Below are 15,673 nucleotides of genomic sequence, written 5' to 3'. Positions count from 1 at the left end.
TTCGCGTGGAGTTGGAAGGATTACTGTTAACTATAGCTCCGGGAAAACGGCAAACGGTCGGTGGTAATACCAGTTGAAGGCCCCGCTTCGGCCAGACTTGGTAGGGAGATGGATGATTATGGATCTGCTTACTATACAAAGATATAACAATGAATTGCTAGAACAAGTTTTGCATTTGATAAGTGGTGTTAGGAAGCTGTGTATATTCCAACGGGCTGTAAGAACTACCTATACGTTTTTATATAGTTAATTGCGCCAATATATTTCTTCAACATACATATGTACTATATACTCGCCGTGTTCAGAAACGTCCGGGGTCCAAAGAGCCATTCTCGTCAAACAAGCGGCGAAAGAACTCAAGCGATGTGTAGATATTTTGCACTTGGGAATTGGTAATGCAAACAATTGCAGATTCTTGGCCTTCTGTTACATTATATACATTGAGTCTGGTATGTACATACCAACAGCAATAAGCTCAACTCTTCTCTAGAAGTATTCTTCCGCCCTGGCAGCTAGTCTCTCCGCTAGGGATTATTGAGTCTTAATAGTGCATAAAGAGGAAAGGATTCGGATAGCTTCCCCTTTCCTGAGAGCTGGCTTTGTATAAACTGCAGAATGATGTAGAACAAAGGAGAAGTTAAGAGACTGAACGAAAAAAGAATAAATTCTCCTTGAATACCAGCAGCTTTAAGTAAGTGGGATTAAGAACATTAGTCACAAATGCATTCAGCCAAACTAACAACTAGACAAGGATTGTAAGGCTCGTAATGACACAGTACGTACTATAAAATTGTACCTCACACTGTATAAGCCACAAGCCCCATAGCGTGGCCCATGGGGAAAGAGATTCGACATAAATAAAGCCGGACACTTATTTCGGGTTTTACTGCATCTTCAAGGTGGCAGCAGTGTCCCACTTGATCATGGCTTTACTAAGTCATGTTAAACCAAATGGGGCCAGCCATGTCCGACTCCCGGAAACCAACGAGGGGCTAGGCTCCCTGTGACCGAAGATCTTCGACATCTTCTCTTTTTACTAAACAACCCTAATCTCACTGAGCTTGCATCACCGTATCAGTTGCACCAGTTATTTTGCCTTTTCGGGGATTGGATTTATTGTTTCAGAAGCTCTTTGATCTTGGAGAATCTTGCATTAACTCCCAATGGCGCAAATCGGTGATAACACGGGCGTAGAGCAACGATACTCGGCAGAGAATCTCGATGATGCTAGTAAGCCTTCTTCTCTAATTAAATAGCCGTTATAGCCTAATGCTAATAGAGCAGTCATGAGATTTTCGCAACTAGACTTCACTTGCCTTAACTTAGCTACTGAAACCGATCATGAAACAACCAGCGCACAGAATCCGAGCCTGTCAGGAAATCACTTCCTTCCCCTTCAGCTATCACATTATGAAGAAGCGATGAACGAGAGCTCGTCAGATCAAGGACTCTTTTTTGGGCAAGAATCAGTTTTCGCCGGTTCGATAGAATCAAATGTCATTCCACCGCCATACACGATAGATCCTAGCCTGAGCCACGAGCCTTACTGGAAGGCGCCGTCATTCTCTCCACAACCAAGCTCAGCGCCGAACGATGCATCACAGACCGAAGAAATGGGCAGAAGCGAGACGTCGGCTACATGGACACCTACCCATGGCCCTCCTGGGATGTTTCAGTACTTCCCAGTAGTTGAGAACCAGCAACCTGGCCTCCCAAGACGACGGAGCAGGTACTTCCGCAGCCAACAATATCAACCAACCCTTCCAGCACCAATAGACATCGCAAGCTCGACATTGGTTGGTGATGCTTTGGATCCAATGCAACGATGGCGAGAATCACCACCTGAAACAGAGCCAGCATCTTTGTCCGCTATTGCCGATGCCTTGAAACATACACCCCTACGATCCCGTTCCTCAGCTGGCAGCTTCGATAGCCAACGAGTTGGCACCCGCGCAGCTTCAACCATTAGCTTCGGAAGCGGCACTAGCTGTTCCTCGGCTTCGAATGCCTCGACTAGCTCAGCAGCCTTTCGAAGTTCAAATAACATTTCTCGTGGCCGGGTGGCGAAACGAACTCGAGCAAATGCAACAAAGATGAAGGAGAAAGACAAAGATAAGAGGATATTTCCATGTACATTCTGTTGTGATTCGTTCAAGAGCAAATATGACTGGTCCAGGCATGAAAAGTCACTTCATCTTAATCTTGAGCGTTGGCGATGCACTCCATTTGGCGGCGCGGTTATTTCCCCCGAAACTGGGAGAGCGCATTGCGCATATTGCAGTATACTTGATCCTAACGCCAAACATCTCGAGTCTCATAATCACGGTACCTGCGAGAGTCAGGGACAGACGCCCGCTTTCAGCCGGAAAGATCACCTTGTTCAGCACCTACGGCTTGCGCACCATGTTGAAACTCTACCCATCATTGACTCCTGGAAAGACGAAGGCCCCCCAGTGTCATCGAGATGCGGCTTCTGCAACATCCGCATGAAGACCTGGCAAGAACGTGTCGACCATTTAGCAAAACACTTCCGCAAGGGTGCAACGATGGACAGCTGGAAAGGAGAACATTGCTTTGAGTCCTCCGTCCCAGTCAAGGTCACACATGCAATGCCCCCATATCTCATTGGGGCAGAGTCCAGAGCTATAATTCCGTTCTTGGTCAACAGCCACGGGACCAAGGATCATCTCTCCCAGATCCAGCATGCAACGGAGCAGAGCCTAGGAATATGGGATGGCGGGCACACGGCCTCGCCCATTAGTGGCTCCGAGCCTTCAGCCGAGTCGACGACGCAGCCGGCGCCATTGGAGTCGCTCAGTGAGGAAACTAGTTCCATGACCTTTCCCGAAGTCCTAGCATTGCACCTGGGCCGTTATGCTCAAGAACAGATGAGACTCGGCATTATTCCCACGGATAGGATGTTTCAAGACGAGGCCAGACGGATTATGTTTGACTCAGTTGATCCATGGGACCAGACTATTGCCGACAATGATGACTGGCTCTCGATGTTTCGCGACCGTCATCTCAAAAATACACCGATGAGAAAGCAAGATTCATCTTAGGTTTCTGTGTACGAGTTGCTTGGTTATATGGTGGCTTTTGGCCCTATGGTCACCGCCATGGATCGTCTAGCACGGCGGAACACAGGATAGGATTGATGGAAGGCTTGCGCGGTTTGATTGCAGGACCCTTGAACATATACGGTCTGTCAGATGACAGTTTATAAGTGCAACTATCTACTGTCACACCCTGACTCAAAGTTCTCTAACAAGTAGTGGAGTTTATCCATAGGTCGGTGAATTCTATCCTGACTCCTGAACAATATCCACCCAATCACTCTCCCTCTTCCCGAACATGATCTCTGTCATTCTCTCCCTCAGCAATAGAACATGTGTCGTCGCACCGATGTTCACCTTAATGCTCTCACCATTGAAGCCGATTTCACTGACCTCCTGGATCCAGAAGGCCGTTCCGACCACAAAAACGCCCATTAGCCTACCACTGCGAGATGACTCCTCGACCTCACCCATAGTAATCTTTCTTTCCAGTACCTCACACTGCAATTCTTTGTTTACAGTGACTGTGGAAAACATATCCCGCGCCAACTCTATGATGCTGCGTCGTATGTTGCCAGCCAGGATCAGGCCGTCCTTGTCTAACGGAGGAGTGGCGATTTGAAGAGCGCCGGAAGAAGTCTTCCATATCACAAAGATATTTGTTGCCCCCGCCTCAGTGATCTGGCGGTCTGGCCCGTACAACCAAAGCACTTGGTCATAGCCCTGCTTCTTGGCTATACCATGTTCCATAAGCGCCGTTCCATAGTTTCCTCCGACCTTGGCTGCTCCAGTACCTCCAGGCCATGCCCTAACGGCCGATGTTCTGCTCGCTAACAGTCTTGTTCCCGCCTGAGGCGCAGTTCCGCCATTTATAGTGACTGATTTGGGGGCTGGCCAGTACACCATAAAGATGTACAGCTGCGCCTCGTCCGGCACCTTGAAGCCCAGGCTTGAATCAGAGCCGATCAGGGTTGGCCTCAGATACAATGCCGACCCTGGCTTATCCTTGGGCAGCCACTTCGGCGCCTCAAGCTCGCAAAGCTTGTGGATAAGCTTGAGTAACTCCTGCGGGTCAAATGCCGGGAGGCAGATGCGCGTCGCCGATTTAAGCATCCTCTCACAGTTATACAGAGGCCGGAAGAGGCGGAGACGGCCGTCATAACCGCGGAATACCTTCATACCTTCGAAGCATTGTGTCGCGTACTGTAAGGCGCTTGCTGAGGGCATCAGGGAGATAGGTCCATAGGGAACCACCTGAGGATTTGTCCATCCTCGTTCCTCATTCCAGGACGCCGTTATCATTCGGTCCGTGGATGTCTTGAGACTCATAAGGTCTGGGTTATCGGCATCAGGAGTGGCCTTTGGATTGGGAACGGCTTTTATCTCGAGCCTGGACGCGTCCAGAGGCCCAGGGGAAGATTCAACTGCCATTTTGCGAAGGTTATATACAAGGGAAGTACAAGTGATGCCGTAGTTGGGAATGCTTCAGCTGATAGCCTTGGGGTTGGTCACATCGGCATGCGAGGAGAGGCCTGTACTTAAAAACATGAACAATGCATTGATTCATATCGGCTCATCAGCTTGCTACTTATGATCTATCTGGACATCGAAGTCATGGGAGCCAATAAAGCGCTGGCGTACCCAAGCATTAAGCAGCCAGGGAGTAGGGCGTGCCTCTTGGAGCAGCCAGATAAGGCGTATTGTTGAACTCATCCTGGCCGAGCACGCTCCCACGGCCTCCCCTAAGAGTTGCCAACCAAGTTTGCTTCTGGGCCTCTCAGCCGTTTTCGGGACACAGTGTCGCAGTCGCATGAGATACCCGGACCTGAGGAGATGCTACTGTATTTTCATCCCAGGTTGCTAATCCGGGCCACGCCCGAGGGCAAAGCGTAGGGCGAAGGGCGTAGGGCGTAGGGCGTGAATTCTGGATCCCGAGCAGCTCAACGCTCGAATCGGTATTATCGGTATCCCTGCCGAGATACCCTAGCTCGAGATATTGCCGCCGGAAGCTCCACTCCGGTCTGGGTTCCGAGATATTCTGATTTCGCGCCCTGCGCCCATCGCATAGCCCCGTTGGCTTCAGTATAAACATGACCAGTCGGCTGACTCGGTAGCAACTAGTAAAGAAGATGATTTTGGTGTTATCAACTCCATGCCGCCGTAAAAGAGGCGCAAATCTATCTTGAGATGTGGCTTTTCGGAACATGAATCTTCGCTGAAGGGGCAACTTGCCACGCCCAACGAGTAGATAGGCGTGGATGTAAATAGCCCTTTCTGAATGTTTAACAGAATCGGACCTACATTAAGAGTTGAAAAAAAAATGCACGCTCTACGACTCTTTGAAATGAGTTGCAAAAGCACCCATGGTGGGCCTGATATCATATCACCTTCAAACTTTGCGATGCACAGGGCGTGAGGAAGATTTATGCATGCTCTGCCTCGAATCGACTGTGTAAGAAAGCTGTAAATAAGCCAAAATGTGCAACGTATGATCGCAGCCTCTCTCTTTAAAATTGATAGATTCCTCATGGCACCATACAGAAAGTGCTGGCCAAACACCCTCCAAACGTATATATCCAAGGTCGCAATTTGGATGAGAACATTGAACACGATGACTGCAAAAACTAGCCAACCCAGAGTGCATGTCTTAGGACTTGGTAGCATTGGTACCTTTGCAGCGCATTGCCTCGCAGAGGTGCCAGCTCCTCTGACGCCGTCCGTCACCTTGTTACTGCATCGCCCATCTCTCGTCGACGAATTTATTAAGAGAGGTTGCAAAGTACGGTTGGAAACAATAGAAGGAGGAGTTGTGGACCACCACGATAAATACAATGTCGAAGTCTTGGAAAAAGGTGGATGGCACCGCGTTCAGACAGATACAGCGCGTGGAAGATTAAGTGCAACGGTACAGGACGATATCATCGACAACCTCATTGTTTCAGTCAAGGATGCGCAAACAACAGCAGCACTCAAACCACTAAAGCATAGGCTCAACGCATCCTCGCACATTCTATTTCTACAGAACGGATCTGGAATGGTTGAAGCCGCCAACGAAGAGGTTTTCACCGAACAATCTACAAGACCAAAGTATCTCACCGGTGTCATCTCACACGGCATCACACTAAATGATCCCTTCGATATTAAGCACACTGGATTTTCTGCGACATCACTAGGTCCTGTTCTTCGATCAGAATCTGACACAGAAGAAACTGCGCCATCGTATCTTCTGGAAGCTCTTCCTCTTGTCCCAAGGTTCAACGCTACGAGGTACTCAACTTTGGACGTTCTTCAGATCCAATTGGAAAAGCTCACTGTCAATGCCTTCTGCAATCCTCTCTGTGCTCTCAACGATGCCAAAAACAAGTTCTTGTTCACCATTCCCGACACTCGCCGAGCCCTTCTCACTGAGATCTCTCAAGTTATACAAGCACTTCCAGAGTTACAGGGGATGTCTGGCATCTCGGAGCGGTTCTCAGTTGACAAATTGGAGAAAACAGTGAACGATATCATTCTTAAAACATCAGAGACGACTTGTTCGATGGTGGTGGATTTGCGCCGGAGGCAGAAGACAGAGATAGAGTTTATTAATGGATATTGGTGTCGAAGAGGAAGGGAGGTTGGAGTACCGACACCCATCAACGATAGTCTAGTGCGACAGATTCTGGAAAGGCAAGGAGACAAAGAGCTAGCGAAAGCGTATTAATTAGAAAGACTTAATGGGCCAGTGAATAAAGCTTTCACATGTGACGGAGAAGAAGTGAAAAGGGAACTATCTGAACACAATGGAGACGCCAAACATTCCACCGGTTTATTTCCGTAGCCAGACCCATGCAGTCCGCGGCCCGCTACAAAGCGGTCGCCATCAATATCCCCAATATCCAGTTGGCCAGCCCGAGGTCGGCCAGCGGTGTTAATCCATATAAGCTTCAGCATTATTCCCGTCGAAGCCGAGGCTTCTTATAGTAGTTGTAGGTGCCCAATAGTTCCATTTAGAGTACTGTATCGCCGATAGCCATGTTAAGGCGAACCAGTACACTCTTCCGTCTTGGTAAGACCAACCGACGAAGTCTCGTTCTTCAACTTGGACAGCGAAATATAGCTATTAGAATGGCATCGTCATTTCGTGTGGTTCAACATACTATCAAGGGGTGCCATACAAGAGACTACATCGCGGCGACTGCCAATGGTGATGCAGATACGCCGAAGTTGTCAGTAAAGCAGTACATTCCGCTGGACAACCCTACACCAAAGCCCGGTGATGTGACAATCATTGGCGCCCATGCGAACGGTTTCCCAAAGGTTAGTTTCATGAAAATTCTCCCTGCATTTGATATATGTGCTGAACGGCACAACAGGAAATGTATGAGCCCCTCTGGGAAGAGATATATCAACGGTCATCTCGAGCAGGCTTTCGCATCCGGTCAATTTTTATAGCGGATATCTGGAACCAGGGTCAATCGGGTATTCTTAATGAGAAGATTCTTGGAAATGAGCGTTAGTGACCATTTTGCGATGTTGTTTCAGCTATTGACTGGTGGTAGCGAGCTGGTCCGACCATGCCAGAGACCTAATGAACCTCATCAACCAGAAACAAGATTCTATGCCTCATCCGATCGTTGGTATAGGCCACAGCATGGGCGGTACACAATTGTAGGAGACGTCCAATCTTCTTTTATCCTATATACTGACACAAGAAAAGATCGCTCTTGTCTCTAGGACATCCACGCTTACTCAGGTCCCTTGTTCTTATTGATCCCGTTATTCAAGTCCCAAATGGCAGCATTTCCCCTGCCGTGTCCTCGACTTCCCGTCAAGATATCTGGCCGTCAAAGGATGCAGCTACTTCAAGATTCAAAGGAAGCAAGTTCTTCCAGTCCTGGGATCCGCGAGTTCTTGACCGCTGGATAGAGTATGGCCTCCGCCAGGCTCCGACGGAGCTCTACCCTGCCGAAGGTGCGGAAAAGAACGAGCGTTTCACGCTTACAACCTCAAAACACCAAGAACTATTCACCTTCCTCCGACCTACATACCCGAAAATCCCAGGGGAGGAATATGTTGACAAAGATCCCATCGCAGACGAAGAGTATCCTGGATACCCTTTCTATCGCCCTGAACCACTTCACGTCTTTCGTCGCTTGCCAGAATTGCGTCCAAGCGTTCTATACATCTTTGGAGAGAAGTCAAACCTATCGCCGCTAGCAGAGCGACAGGCGAAAATGGCACGAACAGGAACTGGAGTTGGAGGCAGCGGCGGTGCTGCTGCAGGTCGAGTTAAGGAGGTGACTCTTGACTGTGGTCATCTGGTGGCGATGGAGAAGGTTTCCGAGTGTGCGGACGCCATCACTGCGTTTCTCGGAGACGAGCTCGAGCGATGGCGACGGGAGAAAGCCGAATTCGAGCAATATTGGAACAAGAAGTCAAGAACAGAGCAGATTACTATTGACGAAGAATGGGCTCAAAAAGTGAATCCAAATGCTACACCGGCTGGCAAGACAAGGCTTTGATGGAAGAACAAATTGCATCACAATAACCACATGAATGGATGAGATGTTGCAATCCACAATAGAATTAATAGAGATGTTAGATCAAATGGCCATATATCATCTCCAATATGGTCTTGAAAGAGTACAAATTTCACTGAATCCTCAACATACATGCCACCATTGATCACAGTTACTCCACGGCATACATATCGTTGTTGAAAATATAATCACATTGTTAGAGCAAGCCCGTTTTGCCTGGGTGGAGAAGGACATACAATTAACCAGTGTTACAACGTCCGAATTCGAGGTGCCTACACATAAAAACGTCGCGGCTTTTATATATCCATGCTATCTCAGGCTCTAATCATGAACTGCTCCAGCGATGTTCAGCAACTTCCTAATTGGCTGATTCGAGTCACCTCAGCCTCTTGTCGTGGTCAATGATCATTCGTCCTCAAATGCATTTGGATGATTTGGGACACATCGTCTGCTACTATCGCTATATTCTTTTTGTATTTGATATCATTGCAATTAAATTTTGACACTGGATGTTGGGCAGCCAACTTGGGGTGCTGGCTAGCAAATATCTTCAATGAACCCCGGCAGCGTTCTGCCGTGATGGGCTGAGATTACGGCATCTTTAACCCAGGCATCACAATGAGGTATGTGCCTTGTGTAGTGATGCATTCATAACTCTACGATGCTTTGTAATAATAATCCTACATGTTTACAAGGGATTCGGAACTATTGGATCTTATTACATCTCTCGGCTAAATGGGAGCAACAGCGACCAATAGTCGAGCACGTTTATTCACCCTGTCATAGATACAAGTATTATTCCCTGCCTGTCACATATCTGTACGCGTGTATGCGCGCATGTGGAACATTACAGGCACTGCCTTGCGGCACCATGGAGAATCTGCCTTGCTATCATCGGATGAATTCAGCCGCACGAGACTCTTCATTTCGAGGCTTAGCGCTATAGCCAGTAAATATCGCAGTTCACTCCTCTTGTGAATTTCCAAACTATCATCAAATACTATATAGTTGGCTGCATTGCGCTCATACTATTGATAAGCTACAAAATAAGGAAACTATGGCGGAATCTGAGGCTTTGCAAAATCCCTTTGACGATCTCGTTGCAGAGTTGAGCGATCTAAATCTTGACTCGGGAAAACAGGACTTACTCTCGCACACGTCAAATGAATATGAAAACGATGGCCCGCGACCGGCCGATTCAGTTCGAAAGACTGGAGATCCACTAGAAACTGTGTCAAAATGCCCCGGGGGGGTGGCCATCAAGTACTCTCTGAACTGGTATTACCTCCCAAATGTGTTCGACGACACGGCAGATTATTTGATATGCACCAGATGTCATGCCGACCATATCAAAGGAACCGCCCTTGAAGCTCAGTTCAAACAGATAGAGTGGCCCGATGGCGAAGTTGCCGTCTGCGGGTTTCGGTTTCCTCGTATCAAAGAGGTTCTCTGGCCCGAAGCTATTCGGACAAACAACTTGAATGCTCTGCGTGAATATATGACCAGACGTCTGCAGTTCAAGCCCTGTCCCGGGCTGACTATGACAAAGGCCGCCGAGGGCAGAGTCCTCTATGGCATGATGGACAATGATATTGAGGGATTTGTCGCATGTGAGGCCTGTTACGAGGATTACATTGTTGGGACTAGCTTTGAGCCCAAGTTTGGTACTTATCCCGAAGGAGTCTCGACATTCAGTTGCGATTTGAGCATCTCATACATTGCGGGCTCTGTTGCTCCCATGTCCAAGCACAATAACTGGAACGGCTTTATAAATACCGCTAGCCGACGTTTTCAACTTCCGGCATGCAAAGGGGAGCAGATACGAACTGATGCCGGTGAATGGTATCTATCAAAGAACCACGCTATTGAGAATTTCCAGGTTTGCGAGACGTGCTATTTAGACAAGCTGGCACTTACTCCTTTCAAACGAGAGTTCCAATGCATCGATAACGACTTCGATCCGGAGCTGTGGAGTTGTGGACTGGCGGATAGGAACCTGTCAACACTAATGGCATTAGGGGAAGCCGAGGACAGACGCGACTTTGAAGTGTTTGTAAAGGCGGCGCGGGTCATCTGTAGTCTCGTCCCTTGCACATCAGATGGCATCCTCTACGGCAACTGGTGGACTCTGAAGGGTGGTTGCGAAAAGTTCAATATATGCGAGGCATGCTATGCAGGGTTTATCCAGGCAAAGGGCCTGGATAGTTTCTTCCAGCCGTCAGATCGAGATACTTCCAGTGCCTACGTGTGCGACTTTTGCCCTTCGACCCCGCGCTTTGGCCAGTATATTGTCCAGTTTGCGGAGATGCTTGACCGAGGAGTGTTTTCTTACTTTTCAGATTTCGTCACGACCTTTGCGGGAGTGCCTGCGTGTCCTAAGATCAAGGGATACAGCAAAAAGAGGTGGTGGGGATACCCGGAAGCTCAATTCTGTCAGGAATGCTACCTTGACTTTGTAGCACACACGCCATTAGGGAATTCGCTTCCTCTGAATGGAAGGTACATTGATGAGACTACGCTCTGCCAGATATGGTCGCCGCGATTGCGTGAGATGTGGCTCGAGGTTTGCAGTGCCGGCGAGCCAGGCTCTAAAGAATCAGACGCCGCCCTAGAGCAGTTCAGGACATTTTGTGTGCAGAGGGTCCAGATTTACCTAAAAACAGTTTCGCAGATTGAAGTGATTCGTACCATGCAGAATATCAAGAAGCAGACCGCCTTCAACAGCGCGTTACTCAGTATCCAGTACAGCGGCATGGATGCAAGGTCGAGTATATTCGGTAATACAGATGGGCACAAATATGGGAATAGCAGCATTGGGTGGTTCAACACGAGTTATGGCGCTCAGTCACGGGAATATTTCAATGAATTTACGAATGGGCTCTCGGATTCGAATAGACCTGAGGACTGGATGCGTATCGCACAGTTAGAGTCTATTTGGAAGCAGGTGGAATAGTCTATCGCCGACTCTATATAACTTAATATTATTCTCCTTGTGAAACTGAGAGTTTCGGGTTGTCAAAACATGGAATTGGGTTTCATGATGAGTGGTAGGTGATGCTAGCTTTTAGTGCAAGTCGCATATAGTGACTTAGTACTACTATGAACAAACAGCGTAAGTAGGCCAAGAAGTCCTCATAATATTTTACAACAGCTTTGGTATTAAAGCATACGACACATATGAAGAAGGAGACCCGCCCAAAATGCTCTTTCGAAACAGAAATGTCGGAGACACATTGGGTTGAAGTCATATTACAAATAAGTTCACGGAATAGCTTTTTCACCATCAACAACAAACACAACACGAATATGCAGCCTGCCGTGAATTCTCACGCTGTGAACTGTGGCAATTATCACGGCGCTCCAAGTTCAGCGTTGTGCAGATTTCAGCTTGCGTTCCCCTCACAGATGCACTTATAAACAGGATTTCCCCAACATCCAATCACCATCTTTGCATGGCGCCTCTTTGATCGTCGGAGATGGCGCCACCATGAAACCAAATTGGCAGCCCCTCTTCTGGAGCCTGAAGAGTTCCTCCATCTTACGCACCTTCTCGTTGAGGCGGGTGGTGTGTCTGCCTGCCCCGGACGCCACGGGCGTCGAACTGATGCCAAGTTATACAGGCAGAATGGCAAACAGAATTCGCAAGATAATGTGATTAGTGAACATGTAATTGCTGGTGATGGCAATATTCTTTCTCTCAGCGAATACAAAAGGGGTGAATGGGAAGCTTCTTGAGTTGGAGAGCTCTTCAATCGTCACTTTGAATCGAATTCAATACAGTGCCTACTACGGTCTCAAGTAAATCAAGTTTAACTATTCGCGGTTATCATTAACCAATATGCCTGGCAAAGTGAGTAGTTATGGATAGGCAAGCCTCAAAAGTTCATATATGCACTGACGATTTACCATCAAAAAGGTTGTTAGTCGTGAAGAATGGGAGACTGCCCGCAGAGCTCTTCTCAAGAAAGAAAAAGAGTACACGCACAAGGGCGATGCTCTCGCCGCGGAACGCCGCGAGCTGCCCATGGTCAAGATAGACAAGGAATATCTCTTCCAGGGACCCGGCAACAAGACGGTGTCTCTCAGTGACCTCTTCGAGGGCCAAGACCAACTCATCGTCTACCACTTCATGTTCAAGCCCGAAGACGACCGCGGCTGCCCCGGCTGCACGCACATGGGCGAATCTCTGCCCGACGTGCGCCACCTCAGGTCAAAGAACACCAACCTCGTTGCAATCTCCCGCGCCCCCATCGACAAGATTGAGGCGTACAAGAACAAAGCCGGCTGGACGTTTCCCTGGTATTCCAGCGGCAAATCCGACTTCAACTACGACTTCCACGCCACGCTGGACGAAGCCGTGGCCCCAAAGCAGTACAACTTTGAGGACCTCACTGAGGACGATGAGAGGTTCAAGCCGGATTTTAAGGGCGACATTCCTGGCTTCAGCATCTTTTTGAAGAAGGATGGTGAAATCTACCATACGTACTCGACCTTTATGAGGGGAGGCGAAAAGGTACAGCCAACGATGACGCTGCTGGATATGACACCGTTGGGAAGACGACTAGATTCGCCAGGAGATTTCAAGCTGCGAGATGAGTATTGAGATCTCAAGATTGTGATCTTGATGGCCGAAACTAACGGCGATTGGGACGTGAATGGGTTGCAGTCTCTCTTTACCGTGTTGTTCTGCCGCTGACGGCATGTGATGCGGTGGCTGGAAATTCCAAATGTTAGCGCACTGACCTGCAGGCTATCTGTCAGATTAAGCCCAAAAAGACTGTATTCCAAATTGTAGGGCTGAATCTCGCTGCTGTATTGTTTGAAAGTCAGCCTGCACATTCATTTGATAGCTAAAACATATGTACATAGCATGGAAAATGTCTGGATACTATGCATTCTATCCACGCTGAGTGAGACTGTTATTCCGGTTCCTATCCGTAACCTTTTTTCTGTCCATTTTTTCTCCTGCTTGTGCTTACTCATAAGCACACCTTTTATTTAGTTTTACAGATTATTCCGTTTCATGTCACTCGTCTCACCGCTCTGGTAGCTTCACCAGTGGTTTCCTAGCTTCACATATACACTTACACCAACAATGTAGCCTCATACCACGACAACTACACGGCCATCTCTCCTTTCCATTTGATATTTAATAACCCCTGCAACTCCATCGCGTGATTCCTAATCACAAGGAATATACCCCTATGCAGTCATATCGACTGTGGATTCGTTCTACAAGGCCATCAGCCGTATTCGGGAATAGACTACGCACAGTAGTTGCTGATGCCCGAAACAAGTGCTTATCATCACGGTTGTTAACGGTTTTATTATGCAAACCCTCAAAGTACCACTGCTCCATTTGTCACTTACCAATATACATTCTTGTCAAACTGTTGTCTGCGCGGTCTCACCTACACCCCTAGCCCGATGATCTAATGGTTAACTCTAACGAAGCCACCCATCCTGCTGCATGTATTAAAGAGCCATCACCGTCGCTTTTTCTGCACCTCATTCCAGCCATCCAACACCCATCACCAGTCACTCTCCCCTCCGTAATATCTCATCTACAAATAAGCAAAAGCTCATCATGGCAGAACCTCAATTCAAGGGAACAAACCTCCTCGCCTGTCCCTTCACCATCTCAGACCCCAAATCTTCCCGCCCCGAGCTCCTCTCACGTTGGTCAGACACCTTTATTGAAAGCCCCCCAGCAATTATCATCTCTCCAAACACAGAACAAGATGTCGTCTCAGCCGTCAACTTCGCCCGCCTTAACAATCTCACCATCATCCCCATAGGAGGCCGTCATGGCTCAGCTATCCCCATCCATTCAAAGGTGCTGTACCTGGACCTCAAGAATCTCCAATCCATCATCTTAAACAAGCAAAAGGAACAAGTTCATCTCGGGGGAGGCGTCCTGACCGGTACCCTGCTGAGGCATCTCTTTGAGCAAGGCTACTTCACCGCTGTCGTCAACTCAAACTCAGTCGGCGTCGTCGGAAGCCTTCTAGGCGGCGGCAACACATCTGTAAACGGCATCGTGGGCTGGATCGCCGACAGCGTCGTGTCCCTTCGAGTTGTCACTGCTGCAGGAGAAATACTCCAAGTCGGGCCATCTTCCACGGGAGAAGATCTCGCCCTGTTCAACGCCCTCTGCGGTGCTGGCCACGGTCTTTGTGTTGTCGTTGCTGCCACCTTGCGAGTATACCCCCTGAGCAGCTTGAATCTCTCGCCCACAAGCAAAGATGATGCTACTCCCAGCATCTGGAGCCGCACCATGATATTCCCTCAAACCGCCATAGACACCGCAGTCGATGCATTTCTCGCCTTTGCCCCACCTCCAGAGCCCATGAATATCATCTTTGGGTTCTCTCGAGGGCCCCCTGGAACCCCACTTGCTGGAAAGCCCATCATAGTCCTCACAGGTACATACTACGGCCCAACCAGCGAAGCAGAAGCCTCACCAGCCGGAGCAAGCCTCCTTCATCCATCCCTGGTCGAAAAGGCCCTCAAGGCAGACACAGTCCAGATCCCTTTCCCCAACATCAACAACGGCGTCGAGCCGCTCAATGCCCACGGTGGCCTCAAATCCATGTCCGCCGCTCGCATCTCCCGCCTCTCGCCCCAAGCCATCAAGACCGCCTTTGCCAAATATCTCGCCGTGACAGAAAAATATCCCGACGCTGCTCGCACTGCCTTCATGTTCCAAAGCTTCAACTCTTCCAAGCTTGCCCAGTTCGGCACCACCCCCGAAGGCAGGGGGAAATTTGTCGAGGCCAGGGACAGAGGGTTTTGCACTGTTGGGGTATTGTGGTGCTCTGAACCCGCCACAAGAGATGCCTTGGTGACATTCTTTGAAGAGGCCACGGCTATTTTGCAAAAGGACGATGAAGAGGATGGTCTTGCTCCGAGAGTATTCCCGGGCACAATGAAGTTCCTCCCTGGACGACGGGATCTACTCCCTGAGGAGAAATTAGCCGAGTTGGATCGACTTCACAGGAAGTGGAATGGTGATGAATTGTTTTGGAGTCCATATAAGGTATGATGAAATCCAACCGAGGGATAAAGCAAACCCAATGATCTGTATTGTTGGTC

The 15,673-nt window shown here is 48.7% G+C and overlaps 7 protein-coding genes across 7 annotated transcripts; 6 read left to right on the top strand and 1 right to left on the bottom strand.

The window, feature by feature from the left end:
- Nucleotides 1-1,613: 1,613 nt before the first annotated feature.
- Nucleotides 1,614-3,062, top strand: TRIVIDRAFT_30436 (uncharacterized protein; the record flags this gene model as incomplete). Its single annotated transcript, XM_014103267.1, has 1 exon — nt 1,614-3,062. The coding sequence occupies one exon, from the start codon at nt 1,614-1,616 to the stop codon at nt 3,060-3,062; it is 1,449 nt and encodes a 482-aa protein (XP_013958742.1).
- Nucleotides 3,063-3,302: 240 nt separating this feature from the next.
- On the bottom strand, nt 3,303-4,487 carry TRIVIDRAFT_61324 (uncharacterized protein; the record flags this gene model as incomplete). The annotated part of the gene is made up of 1 exon (XM_014103266.1): nt 3,303-4,487. The coding sequence occupies one exon, from the start codon at nt 4,485-4,487 to the stop codon at nt 3,303-3,305; it is 1,185 nt and encodes a 394-aa protein (XP_013958741.1).
- A 1,180-nt stretch (nt 4,488-5,667) lies between these two features.
- Nucleotides 5,668-6,759, top strand: TRIVIDRAFT_30174 (uncharacterized protein; the record flags this gene model as incomplete). Its single annotated transcript, XM_014103265.1, has 1 exon — nt 5,668-6,759. One exon carries the CDS (start codon nt 5,668-5,670, stop codon nt 6,757-6,759), a length of 1,092 nt encoding a protein of 363 aa, XP_013958740.1.
- A 404-nt stretch (nt 6,760-7,163) lies between these two features.
- Nucleotides 7,164-8,560, top strand: TRIVIDRAFT_30581 (uncharacterized protein; the record flags this gene model as incomplete). The annotated part of the gene is made up of 4 exons (XM_014103264.1): nt 7,164-7,355; nt 7,412-7,550; nt 7,598-7,706; nt 7,756-8,560. 4 exons carry the CDS (start codon nt 7,164-7,166, stop codon nt 8,558-8,560), a joined length of 1,245 nt encoding a protein of 414 aa, XP_013958739.1.
- A 1,075-nt stretch (nt 8,561-9,635) lies between these two features.
- On the top strand, nt 9,636-11,531 carry TRIVIDRAFT_145722 (uncharacterized protein; the record flags this gene model as incomplete). The annotated part of the gene is made up of 1 exon (XM_014103263.1): nt 9,636-11,531. One exon carries the CDS (start codon nt 9,636-9,638, stop codon nt 11,529-11,531), a length of 1,896 nt encoding a protein of 631 aa, XP_013958738.1.
- Nucleotides 11,532-12,416: 885 nt separating this feature from the next.
- TRIVIDRAFT_54471 (uncharacterized protein) lies at nt 12,417-13,181 on the top strand (the record flags this gene model as incomplete). The annotated part of the gene is made up of 2 exons (XM_014103262.1): nt 12,417-12,428; nt 12,495-13,181. 2 exons carry the CDS (start codon nt 12,417-12,419, stop codon nt 13,179-13,181), a joined length of 699 nt encoding a protein of 232 aa, XP_013958737.1.
- A 984-nt stretch (nt 13,182-14,165) lies between these two features.
- On the top strand, nt 14,166-15,623 carry TRIVIDRAFT_199137 (uncharacterized protein; the record flags this gene model as incomplete). Its single annotated transcript, XM_014103261.1, has 1 exon — nt 14,166-15,623. The coding sequence occupies one exon, from the start codon at nt 14,166-14,168 to the stop codon at nt 15,621-15,623; it is 1,458 nt and encodes a 485-aa protein (XP_013958736.1).
- Between the last annotated feature and the right edge of the window lie 50 nt (nt 15,624-15,673).

The sequence above is a fragment of the Trichoderma virens genome (assembly GCF_000170995.1).
Source record: "Trichoderma virens Gv29-8 chromosome Unknown TRIVIscaffold_4, whole genome shotgun sequence".
NCBI lineage: Eukaryota > Fungi > Ascomycota > Sordariomycetes > Hypocreales > Hypocreaceae > Trichoderma > Trichoderma virens.
This window is presented reverse-complemented; position numbering and strand designations above follow the sequence as displayed.